We start from the raw sequence: 17,335 nt of genomic DNA, 5'->3' as shown, positions 1-17,335 counted from the left end.
AATAACACAGTGAAACCTAAATATGTGTATGCTAATGACCAATTTAAAAGGAAGATGACAACGGACTCTGTATTGACAACCAATAAGGAAAAATAAACGTATTATTTAGTAACAAGGAAAAAAAATCAATTGATGACATCAACATGCTATTCTCCATAACATCTGAATTAAGAAACATAATACTGCCAGTGTATGTGTACCTGTGCTTGTGCATATGCATGCACGAGCGCACGTGCGTGTGTGTGTGCGCGCGCGCATGTGTGATGCTGAGGATTGAACCCATAGCCTCATGCGAGCAAAACAAATGTACTGCTATTGAACTATAACCCAGTCTTCTAAAAAAGCCTGTTAAAGGCCTAGCAGAGTTATGAAATACAGCTACAGTATGCTGGATTTATATAGCACCTGTCTGCCGAAGAGCCAAGCGTTCATAGTTCACTTATCCTTTCAGCATGCCTGTGAAATGCATAGATTAAAAACAGATGCCTTAAAAATCAAGCAAACTCCAGCCATGAGCACAACAGTGATTTACAGAAAAGGGCCAATCCGTCCAGACAGCAGAGAAATGAAAGCAGAGATTCCACGCCCAATATCGTTTAGACTCAGCGACACTACATTTATCATCAATCACATTTCTAAGTTTTTCATAGTATAAAATCGGTCTGTAGCCAGGCCTGGTGGGTGCAAGCCTATAATTTAGGGTCCTTGAGAGGTTGAGGCAGGAGGATTACAAGTTCAAAGGTCGGCATGGTCTCCAAAGTGTGTTTAAGGCTAGTTTGGGTGTCATAAGCAAGACTCTGACTCAAAATCAAAAGTAACATGTGGGCCGGGCATACTGATCAGTAGTAGAATGCTTGCCTGGCATGAGACTCTGATATCCGTTCTCCAGCCCTGCAACTATAAAAGGAAGTTAAATGAGAACAGGGCCTGGAGGGATGGCTCAAGTGGGTAAGAGTGCTAGAGGCTTCTAGAGAGAGGACTTGGGTTTGATTCCCAGCACCCAATTTGTAGCTCGTGACCGTCTTTAACTCCACATTTCAGGGATTTGTTATCATTTTCTGGCTGCCATGGGCACTAGTTACTACAAGTGATAGACAGACATACATGCAGGCAAAACACCCATACACATTTACCAAAAAAACAATAAGAAATTTAAGTGAGAATAGCCAGATTACAGCTATATTCAAAAAGTAATTCCAGCCAACTAAAAGCATTGAGCTACTCCACTTTACAAAACTGAGAAAATACTCAGTGTCTAGTACATATATGGACTAAATGTTATTTACCAATATAACAATTTTATGTGAGTATCTCAAGATGAAATTCTGGCTCAGTAGCAGTTCCTTTGACGCTATATCTGACATAATTGCCTCTCCATATTTTGTTGTTTTCCTTTTGAGACAAGAGTCCATGCTACTAAGAACTCATTCTATGCACTGACATCTGATATGTTGGTATTACAGAACCTTGATGCCACACCCCTCTTCTCTCTCAGCATTTTCTTTTAAATAACATTTCTTCATCCCTAGAATACTCCAGACTCTCATTTTTCTTTCATGTGGTAAGAATATGGCGACGTTCAATATTACTGAATTTAGCTGTGAATCTTTTGAAACCGCCTCCCCTCTATAACTAAAATAAACTGACCCATGTATTTTGAGATTGGCTCTTAAGAATGGCATTGAAGTTCTGGGGAGATGGTTCCGCAGTGAGGTGCTTGCCATGCAGGCATGAAGGCCTGTGTTCAGATTTCTCAGCGTATATGCACAAAAGACAGAAGAGGTAGCATATACCTGACCTGACAGACAGCACTGAGGAGGTGCAGACAGGAGGATCCCTAGGGCTCTCTGGCCAGTCAGTCTACCCAAATGGACAAGGTCCAGTTTCAATTAGAGTTTCTGTCTTCAACAATAAGGAAGTAGGTCATTGAGGAAGACACTTTATGTCCATCTCTTTAAGGTACATACAGACACAGACACACATGGGATGGGGATTGTCCGGAAGCATTAGACAGTTGCCACAACTTTAAACAAAGGACTCCAAACTGAAAACAGTCAGAAGAATGCATCCAAAGAGTTTTGGAATCCTCCATCGCATTCAGCTTACATTATAAGACACATCACTCCCTAGATTAAATACACAGATGCGAAATATGACACAACTTCTAATCTTAGGCTCTCTTTTTACATCAAAAAACCTATCATACCAACAAGTACAAAATAATGCTAAAAGGCACATATTCAAGCTGCCGATATTGACAGATGTTCATTTTCAAGTCTGATTTCATACCCGTTACTTTTAGAATCAGTTACAACAACAAATGTCTTCGTCTGTCTAGTTTCCACCCAGAGCATACTGGGCTGAATATACATACGAATCTCTGCCATTGTAATATTTGCTAAGAATATGATATCGAAAATTGTGAAAAGCCATGTTGGAGCAACACCTTAAACAGAACATGGAGTTAAAAGTGGACTTTCTGGGTTGGGGATTTAGCTCAGTGGTAGAGCGCTTGCCTAGCAAGTGCAAGGCCCTGGGTTCGGTCCTCAGCTCCGAAAAAAAAAAAAAAGTGGACTTTCTTCCCTTGTCCAAAAGCATCACTTGAGTGTTCAAGCACCATGACCAAGCTGTCCCCTCCCCCTTTTCCCAGCAGCAGTCATACTACTTGCCTAGGAGGAAAAGGTCCCTGGGTTTCTGATAGTATACCAAACAGGAACATTGGGCCCTAATAATAGGTGTCAAGCTTAATACAGGCATAAACTTTTTCTGTTTGTAGAAAAGACTTACCTCTGTGAAAATACTACGAATACTACTCCAAATGCCACAAACCTAGGCACATTATAGCAATTAGACTCTAAAGCTCATCAAAGGGACTAGACGTTTTAGGCTTCAATGTCATTTAAAGTATTACAACAGAGGTATAACATAATTTAGCTTGCACCCCAAGCAGCTACGTCTATGGGTAGAAATTAAGAACTAAGAGTTACAAGCTGGGCTTGGTAGCAAATATCTTTAATCTCAGCACTCTGGATTCAGAAGCAGGTGGATCTCTTTGAGTTTGAGGCCAGCCTAGCCAACAAATAGAGTTTAGGGCCAAAAGGGCTTTTTACACAGAGAAACCCTGTCTGAGAAAAAAAAATCCATAATACTCGAACTTCAATAAAAATCCGGGTAAATTAGATAATATCGCTGAATTACAGGACAGCAATGAGAGCTGTTTTAAGAGTCTGGACATTCCAAGAAGTGCTGTGTATCAGAAAGTAGTAATGATTCTGTGTAGTGGGCAGGACATCTTACCATGTCATGTATGGAAGTCAAATGATAACTGTCAGGTCTTAACTTCTTTTTTTCCTTTTATTGAATTTTTTTTAATTTATATTTTAAATGTTATCCCCTCTCCCAGTTTTCCCTCCAGAAACCCATTATAATCTTCCCCCGCCCCTCCTTCTATGAAGGTGCTCCCTCAGCTACCCACTGACTTCTTCCCACCTAACCGCCCTTACATTCCCCTATACTGTTGCATTGACCAGGGCTAGAGGCTTCTCCTCCCATTGATGCCTGAAAAGGCCATCCTCTGCTACATATGTGGATGGAGCCATGGGTCTGTCCATGTGTACTCTTGGGATGGTAGTTTAGTCCCTGAGAGCTCGGTAAAGCTCCTGTAAGGCAAAGGACACTGTCAGTAGGACAAAACAGCAACCAACAGATTGGGAAAAGATCTTTATCAATCCTACAGCCCATAGAGGGCTACTATCCAATATATACAAAAAACTCAAGAAGTTAGACTCCAGAGAATCAAATAACCCTATGAAAAAATGGAGTACAGAGCTAAACAGAATTCTCAGCTGAGGAACATCGAATGACCTAGAAGCACCTAAAGAAATGTTCAACATTCTAAGTCATCAGGGAAATGCAAATCAAAACAACCCTGAGATTTTACCTCACTCCAGTCAGAATGGCTAAGTTCAAAAACTCAGGCGACAGCAGATGCTGGCAAGGGTGTGGAGAAAGAGGAACACTCCTCCATTGGTGGTGGGATTGCAGACTGGTACAACCTCTCTGGAAATCAGTCTGGAGGTTCCTCAGAAAATTGGACATTGTACTACCTGAGGGCCCAGCTATACCTCTCTTGGGCATATACCCAAAAGGTGCCCCAACATATAACAAAGACACACGCTCCGCTATGTTCATAGCAGCCTTATTTATAATAGCCAGAAGCTGGAAAGAGCCCAGATGCCTTTCAACAGAGGAATGGATACAGAAAATGTGGTACATTTACACAATGGTGTACTACTCAGCTATCAAAAACAATGACTTTATGAAATTCACAGGCAAGTGGAATGAACTAGAAAATACCATCCTGAGTGAGGTAACCCAATCACAGAAAAACACACATGGTATGCACTCACTGATCAGTGGATATTAGCCCAAAATCTTGGAATACCCAAGAAACAATTCCCAGACCACATGAAGCCCAAGAACTTCTTGAAGTTGACCAAAGTGCAGATGCTTCAGTCCTTCTTAGGAGAGAGAACAAAAATACTCACAGGAGAAAATATGGAGACAATGTATGGAGCAGAGACTGAAGGAAAGTCCATCCAGAGACTGCCCTACCTGGGGAATCCAACCCATATACAGACTGCAAATCCAGACAACATTGCTAATGCCAAGAAGTGCATGCTGACAGGAGCCTGATATAGGTGTCTCCTGAGAGGCTCTGCCAGAGCATGACAGATACAGAGGGAGATGCTCACAACAACCACTAAACTGAGGAGGAGGTTCCCTTTGGAGGAGTTAAAGGACTGAAGTAGCTGAAGGGGATTGCATCCCCATAAGAAAGTCTCAACTTCTATTATGTGATACAGGGATCTAATTCAGGCTCTCAGGCTTGGTTTAGTGCCTTTACTCACTGAACATCTTCCAGGCTCATGATTCTGTTTTGACATGACTTATACCCCCTGCAGCCCTGCTCTTCAGGAGGGTTCCACCTCTTAGAAATGATTTCACACTGGGATGTTTTGCTTGAATTGTTTTTTGTTTCTTTGATTTTCATTTTGTTTTGGGAAAGAGAGGAATCATATAGTTAGATGAGCAGCATCTGGGAGGGCTGGGGGGGAAATATTATCCAACTATACTGTATGAAAAAAATTAAACAATGATTAAAAAAGAAAACCATATCTAAATATCTAAAAAAAATAAGCAATTTAAAACCTTTTTCTTCTTGCCTTATTTAGATGGGCTCTCACTGAAGCAAGGCTAGCTGAGGATATCCTAAAGTCCCTGGTTCCTCTGCATCTGCCACTTAAATGCTGGCTTTAAAACATTTTTAATCTGAAATAATTCGGCTTGACAGAAAAACAACAATCATATAGTTTTTTTTTAAAATCTTCACCTAGCTAGTATCATTATATCTATCTATCTAAACATCTTTTAAAACTAGGAAATTAACAATGGTTATTAGTGTCTACTTGTAACCAGAGCTGAGTTGTAGAAACACTTTGGCTATTTTTTTAAAGGTAAATCTTTATTAGAAATTCACTCTAAAATTATATTGTCACCTTACTTCCACTAGGGGGGCTCATCTCTAGGAGTTCAGGTACAGTTTATATCCATTGCTAGATAATCTGTGCAACAGGCTGGCCTGCACATCAGGACCGTGTGCTTTTAACATAGGTGTCCTTTTCAGGCTCAGAATCCTATGTACACTGAAAATGGAGTGCACAAGGTATTCAGAGGTTACTGAAATAAAAAGTCTGGGAAGAAAGAGGCAAAGCAAAAGTCATTTAAATGTTCCCAGTTACTTTAAAAAATACTGTGTGTGTGTGTGTGTGTGTGTGTGATATGAATATATGCACACATAGAGTATGCTAAGAAGTGCTGTGTAAAGGTTAGAGGGACCTGTTACAAGTTACAGGAGTTAGTTCTCTGCTATCCAATAGGTCCAGAGGGTTGGACTTAAGTAGTCAGGACTGATAGAAGTATTTTTATCATGTAAACCATCTCTGGAGGGTCTTCGACCCCTAACCCTTATTTCCCTTTTGAGGGGTCTTTGATTTTAAGTACTTGATTTTAAGAACTAATATGTGTGAACTGAGCCTGTTTTTGCAAGTACGTGCGACTTTTAAATTCCTGACCTTGGTGACTCCTCTACGTGTTTCCCTTTCCTTTTCTTTTCTTCCACTTCTCTGTTTCCTTAACTCATACACTGATTGCTTGACACAGGTTATCACGAAGTCCTTCTTGACTTTAGACAGCTGATGCCCCTGCCTCAGCCTCCCAAGTGCTGCAACTACAATCACTTGCCACCAGCACATGTGGCTGTTCTACACTGTTTCTTACTTGACAATATATAAACTCAATAGTGAAACCTCCACTTTTTCCCCAGACGCAATTCCAATATAGGATAGAATATGGGAAAGTCCTTTCATAGTCTTCTTTCTCATCAAACCACTACTTAGCACAAAACCCAAGCAATTTTGGAAATTTCTTATCAAGTAGGTTTGGGTGTGGTTTCGGAGCCAATTATTTCCAAACAACAGATAACTGAGAGTTAATTTTACACGAGGAATTGTTCGCCACCTTTAAATAGACGCCCGAAGTTGAGGATAGTATAGGCCAGATTAAAGGGTAGAGATGGTCTATTTTTTAACACTATCAGTGGGATACTGCTTCAAAACTAGTCATTTAGGGATGAAATAGGACATGAGTTAAACGTTAGCTTTCTTAGAAGATGATTTTAAAACGATGTTTAAAATTTAGAAAAGGAATGTGGAATTTCTGGGAAACAGTGACGTATGTCACAACATTCAGTACATTTGAAGCCTTTGTCTCAAAAGCAGCTCTTTTAATTTTTTAATATTCTGCTTCATTTTCTTTTTCTTAAAACCACAGTAACAGATCACTTTCTGCTCCCTCAGGCAAATCCAAGAAAACCCTTCAGTGGAAGCTGACACACATCGCCCCCGCCCCCCCTCCACTTTTAGCTTCGTAGTTTGGGGAATATGGGCCTCAGCCATTGCATTCCAGTTTTAAAGTCAAAAGAGGTCATGTGATCATTACCCTAGGGGCATCAGAGACTTAAGACACGTGATGCCAATTGGCATGTGTGGGACCTCGGCCATTAAGTTGCAATTCACAGTAAACTGCATCTCCGGGTTCAATTTTAGCCTCCCAAACCCATTTTGATTTTGAAATGGAGTAAAGGCTGACTGCTCAGTAGGTCTTTTTTAACTTCATCTACATCTTCCACCTACCATAACCACCCAAGCCCCTCACCCTGTCTACATTATCCCTAAGAGGAAGGGCGACGGAAGAAACATCCCTCAGGTCTGGTTCTAATGTGACTAGGCGCCCCAGTTTAAATCCAAGCTAGACCTGCACCTCTGGTGTAGTTATATGGCTCAAGTGAACAGTGAGTCTTCAGGATGTAAACTGTCAGCAAAGCAAGCAAGGGCCTGAAGCCAGGCGGAGGTTCGGGACCGTCAGCACTTGACCTAGTGGAGCAGCAGCAACTTTGGGACTGGCGACCGCAGGGTTAGTTGGCGTCCCCAGGCCTCTCATTAGGTCGCTAAAGTAAGCTGGCGGAGAAAAGTAAACACAGGCAAGTGCAGCTGAGTCTGGGAACAGGGCTACAGCCACCATCTCTGCTCAGCCTCCCAAGGATCCCAGAGCGGTCCCGGTGCGGTGCTGCCGCCCTGCTCCTAGCTCTGAGTTCCACAACCAGAGTCATCCGGACGCAAGCTGACCGCCAGGGCGCTGCTTGGGGAAAGAACCGAAAGGTACCTCTGGGCTAGCCTGGAGAGCTTCTGCCACCGAAAGGAAAAAAAAAAAAACTGCTTACTCATAGGGAGTCGCAGCGCGGTCCCGAAGCTCCGTGTTAGGGCTGGGGAGGGGAGCGGGCGGAAGGTGGGCGGCAGAGGCCAGGTTCCTCCTAGGGGCCACCGCACCCGCTCCGCGTCCCGCCCCTTTGGGAGCCTCGGGGTCCTCAGGAACCAGCCAGGTCACCTAGAGCGGGCAAATGGGAACTAGCGGGAGATGACCTAGGCTGCTGGCTCCGGCATTTCCCAGTGGCTGAGAAGGAGGGAGGGAGGGATGGGTTGAGGAAAGGCAGTAGCCAGAAAAGGAAGGCTGAGGGAAGTTAGGCATAGGGTTTCCACTTCAGGGGTGGTCGCCGCCTTAGGGAATCTGGGTAAGGGTTGGCTTTTAAGCCCTTCCGCCTGTGGTGGGCAACAAGTTAGGAGGAACTAGAGAGTAGTCACAACGAAGAGCAGAAAAAGTGATGGCAGAGGGTGGTAATCGGGAACCCTTTGGAGCTCCCACCTATCCCGGTGGCGAAGGTCGCTCGGGAGTAGAGCCTCGGACTCCAGAAGAAATTTTCTTCGATCTCCCCCTTTGCCCAACCCCCGCCCCCTAGTATAAGGCGCGTTCCTGCTGAGGTTCCGGGAGATGCTCTCACCAGGACCCACTCTTCCCCACGCCCAGGAAACCGGCTCCCCTCGAGCCCTCGGAGCTGCAAAGCACTTACGTAAAAGTCGCAGAGTCGCTGATCTGGCCCTACTGCTTCCGACCAAGCTCTCAGACAACTTCTGCCCCTAGGAATCTCTGCAGCTGTGCTTCTAAAGCCAGCGCTCCCTCCCCTCTCGCCAGCCCCCTCCGCCCTGCGGCCTCAGCCATTGGCTCTGGTGGTGTTCACCAGTGGCCTGGGAACCAGGAAGGGGATTGGGCCAGGAGCCTGTCACATCAACTGGGTGGGGAGCCCAGAGACCGGGCAAGGGCAGGGATGGGCACTGAGGAGGGATGGGGACTGGAACTCTGTGTTTGCGAGCCTGTTTTTCCATTCCCTACCTTGTGGAAGAACTTAGAAGTAAGTCCAAGGTGCTTGGCTTGGAATTCATGTTTCGAAAAACATTACTGAAATGACTGTAAAGTTGGGAATTTCGGAGCATGTCGCCCATTTAAGTCAGGTATGGGGGCGGGGTGTGACAGTGTCGTTTTTTCTCTTTATTAAGAAGGTATAGTACTTCATTTTGATCTCTTCAGACCTGGCACCAAAGGACTCCGAGGGGGGAACCTCCCAGCTACTGTCTCTTTGTTTTTACTTGGTTTGTTTTGAGAGAGGATCACACTATGTAGCCTCAAATTGGCGTTCTCTCCGCTCAACAATCTAGTACTGGAATAACGACCTAGCGCCAACACACCCATTTCATCAGAGTCAGGGAAAGGCCCTTGTGTATCTGGCACCAGCCAAATGAATTGTTGGCTTAAATCACTTGTCTGGTAGCTTTGTCCTTGAGAGGAGGAGAGGAGTAAGAAGTGGGTGAGAGAAGGAAGAAGTGGTAGAAATCACTGGGTTGCACTGGAGCAGTCGCTAGTGCTTGGGGTCTCCTCCCTGTCCTTTTCCCTGAGACAATTTGGGGGACATGAGGTTTCCTTTCACCTTCCTAGAAACCCACAGTTCTGCCCCTTTGCCACTGTCACACGGTTCCCCTCTGTATCTGTTTTTCAATCCTTTGGCTCATCCTAGCTCCAAAATCAGCCTGGAGGGCCAAAGTTAAAGTGTCCCCCTGAACCCTGACTAGATTGTTTTATAAGAGAACTGTAGAAAAGTCCTGAGTACTTCCTGCTTGGCAGCATTCCAGCCCTAAACAGGTTGTTGTTGTTGTTGTTGTTGTTGTTGTTGTTGTTCTTGTTGTTCTTGCTGCTGCTGTTGTCCAGGAAGAGTCTGCTTGGGAAGTTTGGTAAAAATTTACAGTTAGTTCAGGTGAGTTCCATGGTACATATGCCAGAGAAGGATCCCAAAATAAGAGGAGCTTAAAAATTGAATGCAAGGGCCAGCAAAGCAGCTTAGTGTGAAAAGGCACTTGCCACAGCTGCCCACACGAACTCCATCCCTGGACCCAAGGGGTGGAAAGGGAGAGCTGTCCTCTGACTTCTAGTCAGGTGCCTTAGAATATGGGCAGCACCCACACACCCCCACACCCCCCACACAAACACACACACATAAATAAAAATGCAATTCATATTTGACTACTAAAAGTTGTGTGATCTATGAACTATTTTAAGGATTTTATTATAAAAAGTATAAAGTTAGAATTAATTTAAATAATATATGTTTTGTCACAATATATCTAGAACCTATAATTACACGTTTTCATAGAGGAGCTCTGGACATGCTCTGGACATGGTAGTTTTATATCTGTAACCCCAGTATTCAGGAAGCTGAGGCAGGAGGATTGCTGAAATGATAGGGAAGCATAGGGCTTGTAGTGAATTCTAGGCCTTCTTAAATATGGGAGGGGTGCACAAGTGCCTAGAGGCTAGACCAGCAGGGAAATACTTGGCACTGGGGAAAAGCCTTGTTAAATATTAGTCAATGATTAGCCAACTAGGAGACCTTACAAAAGGCACAGAAAGGTGAGCAAGAAATGAATAAGCACTCATGCTTTTCAGAGACAGTACATAGCTGTTATGTTGATGTAGTCTGGGGAAAGCATGCACAGTATTGCCATGCACAATTCTAGGAGGCTCCCGAAGGAGAGTCCTAGTTTTCAGTAATTGGCCCAAAGGCTTGGTGTGGTCACTGGCACACTTTACTCACAATTTTTGGACACACTAAATAGGGAAGGTTACGTCTGCGACTTTTCCTGTGCCAGTCCCTAGTGAATAGTCCCCGCCTCCTTTTAAGGTAGAATCTCTAATTTATCAGGGGAGTAACAACAGTCTTCCAGTACAGGTGAGTTTTTCAAGTGTAGCATGTATTCCATTTTCCCGTGGTTTTCTAGTTCTAGAATTTAAAATAAGGCAGAGAGGGCCAATAAGAAGGCCCCATAAGTAAAGGCCTGACTATCTGTATTCAGTTCCAGAAACGTGAGGTGGAAAGAGAGGACCAAGTCTGGAAGGTGTCCTCTAATACATATTCTCACCTCATGAGTGGATTGCACTTACAGGTACAGAAACACCTTTTACAGAACTTTTATTCTTCTCTCATCCCAAATGCAGTTTCCCCTCCCTCCACCCCTCTCAGTCCCTCCCCACCCCTTCCCCCTCCCAGCAGGCCTCTGGGGGATACCCACTGAACATGGCAAAACAAGACGCAGTCAGACTAGGCACAAATCCTCATATCAAGGCTGGATGAGGCAACCCAGTAGGAGGAAAAGGATTCCCGAGAGCAGGCAAAAGAGTCAGAGACAGCCCACATCCCACTGTTAGGAGTCCCACAAGAACACCAAGCTATACAACCATAAAATGTTTGCAGAGGAACTAGCTTCGACCCATACAGGGTCTGTGATTTTTACTTCAGTCTCTGTGAGCCCCTATGAGTCCTGCATAAGCACATGTTTAATTAATTGACTGATTAAATGTAAAGTAAAACAAGGCATAATGTAATAATTCTGCACTGTAGAATGCCTGCACTTATCTATAATCCCAGCATTCAGGAGGCAGATGCCGGCTTGGGCTACAGAAGGAAAAACCGTTCTCAAAATGTAAAACAAACAAAAAGCTTACTTAGCCGAAGACAGTATAGTTGGTAAAGTGTTTGCCTAGCATGGGGTAAGCCCTGGGTTGGGCCTCTGCTGGAAATGTCAACACTTAGGAGACAGAGGCAGGGGGCTGGGGGTCGTCCTTGGCTACATAGTAAGCAAGGCCTGCCTGGGATAGTTGAGACCCTGCAAAACAAAACAAAATAACACACAGCAAACACCATTTTGTTCCTGTTCATTTTTTTGTATGTCTATGTGTGAACGTGTATGTATGTACTCATACGAATGTGTGTGTGTGACCTCCAGACACACATGCCAGTGAGTCTGGAGGTCAGAGGATCACCCCAGGTAGCATTCTTTAAGAGATGGCACTACCCTAGATTGGGGAGGGATATGTGAGGGGTGTGTGTGGAAGGAGTGGGCCGTGACCAGGATGTAAAGTGTATAAATAAATAAATTAATGGGAAAAAAAGAGGTAAGTATAATTATATATTTAAAAAAAGAGATGGTGCCACACACCTTGTGTCCCTCTTCTGAGTATATGTGTGCAGTGTGTGTGTAAGTATGAGTGTTCACCTGTGGTGGTTCGGTTCACTTGCAAGGATGTAGATATAGAAGCCTAAAATGTACCTCAGGGGTCTTCCTGCATTACCCTAACCTTATTTATTGAGGCAGGTTTCTGGCTGAACCAGAATACTCTAATATCCCTGGGCAGCTTTTCCCAGGGATCCTGCCTCTGTGTTCTGAGTACTAGGATTATAGGCGGCCACCAGCACTTTCAGGTATTTGCTGATTCCACCAGCAAGAGCTTTATCCAATGCGCCATCTTCAGAGCTATGCTCTCTCTCTCTCTCTCTCTCTCTCTCTCTCTCTCTCTCTCTCTCTCTTTCTCTCTCTTCCCTCCTCCCTCCCTTTCTCTCCCTCTCTCTCCCTCTGCCCCTCAAGTTTGCCAGGCAGTGAGCTACCTTCCCAGACCAAAACAAAAAAATATTTCTACTAATAAATAGTTTCCATTACCACTAAAGATCTCAAAGTTCAGCCAGTTGGGCTGGGGATGCGGCTTAGTTGTAGAATGCTTGCCCACATGGACTAGTGCACTGGGTTTAATCCCCAGCACCAAAACAACCTTCCTCCTCCGGTCAAAAAAAAAAAAAAAAACCCCTCAGCCAAACATCACCCTTTAATGGCAGCTTAGCAGTGCATACTTTAAAACCGTGCTACCTCATTATGTCAGTAACTTTCCAAGAGATAATGCGTGCCTTTTGCCCAGAAGCACACTTTTGGATTGTAGTTGAGATTCCTGTTTGACTAGCCCAACAGTCTAACCCCGGCAGAACTCCTTTGTAATGGGCAGAGTGAAGATAGCCAAAGATATAGCAAAGCTTCCTTTTATTTCAAAGTTCAGCATTTGGATCTAAGGAGCTGCACGGAGATGTATTTAGACTGCTTTCCTTTATGCCACTTTACTGTAAATTTAACACAGGAAGGATGGTTCACAGAGGTAACCTAAAGTTGATGGTTTTCTTATCTATGTAAATCAGCCCGCCCAGATGATCTTTGGTGTCCCCTCCCCTGCTTACAGACAGGTTATTGGCTCTAATTCATCCTAACAGCACCTTACAAAGTACTCAGGTACAGAGAAGTTCACCGAATCTTTATTGAGGTAATGGGAATTTTATGGGTCTATTCTTGTAAAACAATAGTAAGGGACCGGCTACATATAGGTCTCTTAGGACCTTGCAAATCAATAACTGAAATGTTTTTACCTCTGTCCTTCTGATTCCAATTTTCTATCCATCTCAGCATTATGATAAATAACTTAAAATCAATATCACAAAGATTTGAAAGCATTTCCTTCTGTCTTCCCTGAAGTTCACTAAAGGATCCAATATCTTCCCACACCCACGGATCCCGGACCGCAGCAGCTCTCTGCTCCCAAACCCCGTGGGAGAGAGACCTCACCGCCTGATCAGGTGGGCACTCCTGAGGCTGCAGAGCGGAGGAGACCACCAACACTGCCCACCCCTGCCCACATCCCTGGCCCAAGAGGCAACTGTATAAGGCCTCTGGGTTCCCGTAGGGGAGGGCCCAGGGGCGGCAGGACCCCTGCGCCTGAGACACCGCCGGAACCTGAAGGAAACAGACCGGATAAACAGTTCTCTGCACCCAAATCCCGTGGGAGGGAGAGCTAAACCTTCAGAGAGGCGGACACGCCTGGGAAACCAGAAGAGACTGCACTCTATGCACATCCAGACGCCAGAGGAAAACACCAAACGCCATCTGGAACCCTGGTGCACGGAGGCTCCCGGAAAGAGCGGTGCAGATCTTCCCAGTTGCTGCCGCTGCGGAGAGGACTTAGGCAGTACCCCACGAGCAAACTTGAGCCTTGGAACCACAGGTAGGACCAACTTTTCCCCTGCAAGAAACCTGCCTGGTGAACTCAGGACACACAGAGGCAAAATTCCTCTAGGACCGGGCACTTCCTGTGTTTACCGGAAGTCCCACACCCGCGGATCCCGGCCCGCAGCAGCTCTCTGCTCCCAAACCCAGTGGGAGAGAGACCTCACCGCCTGATCAGGTGGGCACTCCTGAGGCTGCAGAGCGGAGGAGACCACCAACACTGCCCACCCCTGCCCACATCCCTGGCCCAAGAGGCAACTGTATAAGGCATCTGGGCTCCCGTGGGGAGTGCCCAGGGGCGGCAGGACCCCTGCGCCTGAGACACCGCCGAAACCTGAAGGAAACAGACCGGATAAACAGTTCTCTGCACCCAAATCCCGTGGGAGGGAGAGCTAAACCTTCAGAGAGGCGGACACGCCTGGGAAACCAGAAGAGACTGCACTCTATGCACATCCAGACGCCAGAGGAAAACACCAAACGCCATCTGGAACCCTGGTGCACGGAGGCTCCCGGAAAGAGCGGCGCAGATCTTCCCGGTTGCTGCCACCGCGGAGAGGACTTAGGCAGTACCCCACGAGCAAACTTGAGCCCTGGAACCACAGGTAGGACCAACTTTTCCCCTGCAAGAAACCTGCCTGGTGAACTCAAGACACAGGCCCACAGGAACAGCTGAAGACCTGTAGAGAGGAAAAACTACACGCCCGAAAGCAGAACACTCTGTCCCCATAACTGGCTGAAAGAAAACAGGAAAACAGGTCTACAGCACTCCTGACACACAGGCTTATAGGACAGTCTAGCCACGGTCAGAAATAGCAGAACAAAGTAACACTAGAGATAATCTGATGGCGAGAGGCAAGCGCAGGAACCCAAGCAACAGAAACCAAGACTACATGGCATCATCGGAGCCCAATTCTCCCACCAAAGCAAACACGGAATATCCAAACACACCAGAAAAGCAAGATCTAGTTTCAAAATCATATTTGATCATGATGCTGGAGGACTTCAAGAAAGACATAAAGAACTCCCTTAGAGAACAAGTAGAAGCCTACAGAGAGGAATCGCAAAAATCCCTGAAAGAATTCCAGGAAAACACAACCAAACAGTTGAAGGAATTAAAAATGGAAATAGAAGCAATCAAGAAAGAACACATGGAAACAACCCTGGACATAGAAAATCAAAAGAAAAGACAAGGAGCTGTAGATACAAGCTTCACCAACAGAATACAAGAGATGGAAGAGAGGATCTCAGGAGCAGAAGATTCCATAGAAATCATTGACTCAACTGTCAAAGATAATGTAAAGCGGAAAAAGCTACTGGTCCAAAACATACAGGAAATCCAGGACTCAATGAGAAGATCAAACCTAAGGATAATAGGTATAGAAGAGAGTGAAGACTCCCAGCTCAAAGGACCAGTAAATATCTTCAACAAAATCATAGAAGAAAACTTCCCTAACCTAAAAAAAGAGATACCCATAGGCATACAAGAAGCCTACAGAACTCCAAATAGATTGGACCAGAAAAGAAACACCTCCCGTCACATAATTGTCAAAACACCAAACGCACAAAATAAAGAAAGAATATTAAAAGCAGTAAGGGAAAAAGGTCAAGTAACATATAAAGGCAGACCTATCAGAATCACACCAGACTTTTCGCCAGAAACTATGAAGGCCAGAAGATCCTGGACAGATGTCATACAGACCCTAAGAGAACACAAATGCCAGCCCACGTTACTGTATCCTGCAAAACTCTCAATTAACATACGTGGAGAAACCAAGATATTCCATGACAAAACCAAATTTACACAATATCTTTCTACAAATCCAGCACTACAAAGGATAATAAAGGGTAAAGCCCAACATAAGGAGGCAAGCTATACCCTAGAAGAAGCAAGAAACTAATCGTCTTGGCAACAAAACAAAGAGAATGAAAGCACACAAACATAACCTCACATCCAAATATGAATATAACAGGAAGCAATAATCACTATTCCTTAATATCTCTCAACATCAATGGCCTCAACTCCCCAATAAAAAGACATAGATTAACAAACTGGATACGCAACGAGGACCCTGCATTCTGCTGCCTACAGGAAACACACCTCAGAGACAAAGACAGACACTACCTCAGAGTGAAAGGCTGGAAAACAACTTTCCAAGCAAATGGTCAGAAGAAGCAAGCTGGAGTAGCCATTCTAATATCAAATAAAATCAATTTTCAATTAAAAGTCATCAAAAAAGATAAGGAAGGACACTTCATATTCATCAAAGGAAAAATCCACCAAGATGAACTCTCAATCCTCATCTTTGATTGGTTTATATACAAGTGTGCAATTTCTAGGCTTGAAAGTAAAATGATGCTATCTGGTGCTGGATAGAGGAGCCTTATTTTTTATTATGGCAGCTTGCTATTTTTGTAACATGGTGATTTGGTTGAACACAATAAAGTACAGTAGTAACTGATCTCCCCCTCTTCCTGGATGAGTGAGGAGATGATTAAATGTTGATGTCAGCATCCATGAGCATATTCAGATGAGCTTCTGCTTCTGTTGAAAAGGATGCTGTGTTTGATTGTGGTCCGAAGCTTTGAAGCACTACTTGGCATCTCCTTCCTTGGAGGTCTCACTGTTTTAACATAACAGATTTGATAGCTTGTTGGTAAGGTGAGGTCCAGCTTGTCTCCACTAGGTCATCTTCATGTGAATCCGGTGGTTATACGGTTTTGTTCTAGGGATATTTCATTTTTTTAATAACGGTTTTAGCTGACATTCATGGAGAGAATGAACCCTTAGAAGTGTGCCACTAGTGAAAGGAAATCCTGTCTAGAGTATGTTTCTTTACAAAGCTGTGTCACACCATCCTTTGGGCCCTCTGCTGGAAAAGTAGAATCAAGTCTCAAATAATGCCTTTTAAATTGTATCCTCTAGTATTATAGATGTAGGACAGTACTGTATCATACCTCTGTGGATGTAAAATAGCTTGTACCTGCTTTATGATACGTAGTAGTGACCGTGCTTTATCAGAGCTGTTTTTAATGATGTTGCTCAGAATGTTTTCTTTCCAGATGATGATTGAGAAGCTAATTTTAAAAAAAAATGGTGCCAGGTACCACAAGAGTAACAGAACTGTGCTGTTTTCTCGGTTTTTTTTTTTTTTTTACTTTTTTTTTTTAATGGAATGTGCTGGATGTCTCTACAGTTTTGTTCAGATGACTGCAGAACCTGGAAAAGCTGTTGCTGCTGTTGATGCATAACACACTGCTATTATTGGTCTTTTTATATAAATATAAATATATATATACAGATATATAATTTGAATTTTTTGAAACTTTACCTGTGCTGTCAACTTTCGAAAAAAGTATCCCCGTTTACTGTGTTGAGTTGGCACTGTACAGAAATTAACAGCCATATTGGTCTAGAAATGTTGAACTTAAGTTTTTTCCATTTGTACAGGGGTAAC

At 44.2% G+C, this 17,335-nt stretch overlaps 1 protein-coding gene and 1 long non-coding RNA gene across 5 annotated transcripts in view; one reads left to right on the top strand and one right to left on the bottom strand.

Annotated features, from left to right (window-relative positions):
- The window catches only part of Pls3 (plastin 3), an 86,927-nt gene extending 78,327 nt beyond the window's left edge, over positions 1 to 8,600 (bottom strand). Inside the window, 1 exon segment of one of the 4 annotated variants that reach the window (NM_031084.1) lies at positions 8,525 to 8,600. Coding sequence is in view for 2 of the 4 variants with exons in the window: in XM_087600850.1 (XP_087456976.1) it covers positions 7,841 to 7,844 (4 nt within the window). In the remaining 2 variants the exon portion in view is untranslated. 4 annotated transcript variants of the gene reach the window in all.
- LOC147998334 (uncharacterized) overlaps positions 7,597 to 17,335 on the top strand; it is a 95,025-nt gene continuing 85,286 nt past the window's right edge. The window contains exon 1 of the long non-coding RNA XR_015646687.1: positions 7,597 to 7,778. This is a non-coding gene — a long non-coding RNA (uncharacterized LOC147998334). The remainder of the gene's footprint in view (positions 7,779 to 17,335) is intronic.

Source organism: Rattus norvegicus, chromosome X (genome assembly GCF_021556685.1).
Source record: "Rattus norvegicus strain SHRSP/BbbUtx chromosome X, alternate assembly SHRSP_T2T, whole genome shotgun sequence".
Classification (NCBI taxonomy): Eukaryota; Metazoa; Chordata; class Mammalia; order Rodentia; family Muridae; genus Rattus; species Rattus norvegicus.
This window is presented reverse-complemented; position numbering and strand designations above follow the sequence as displayed.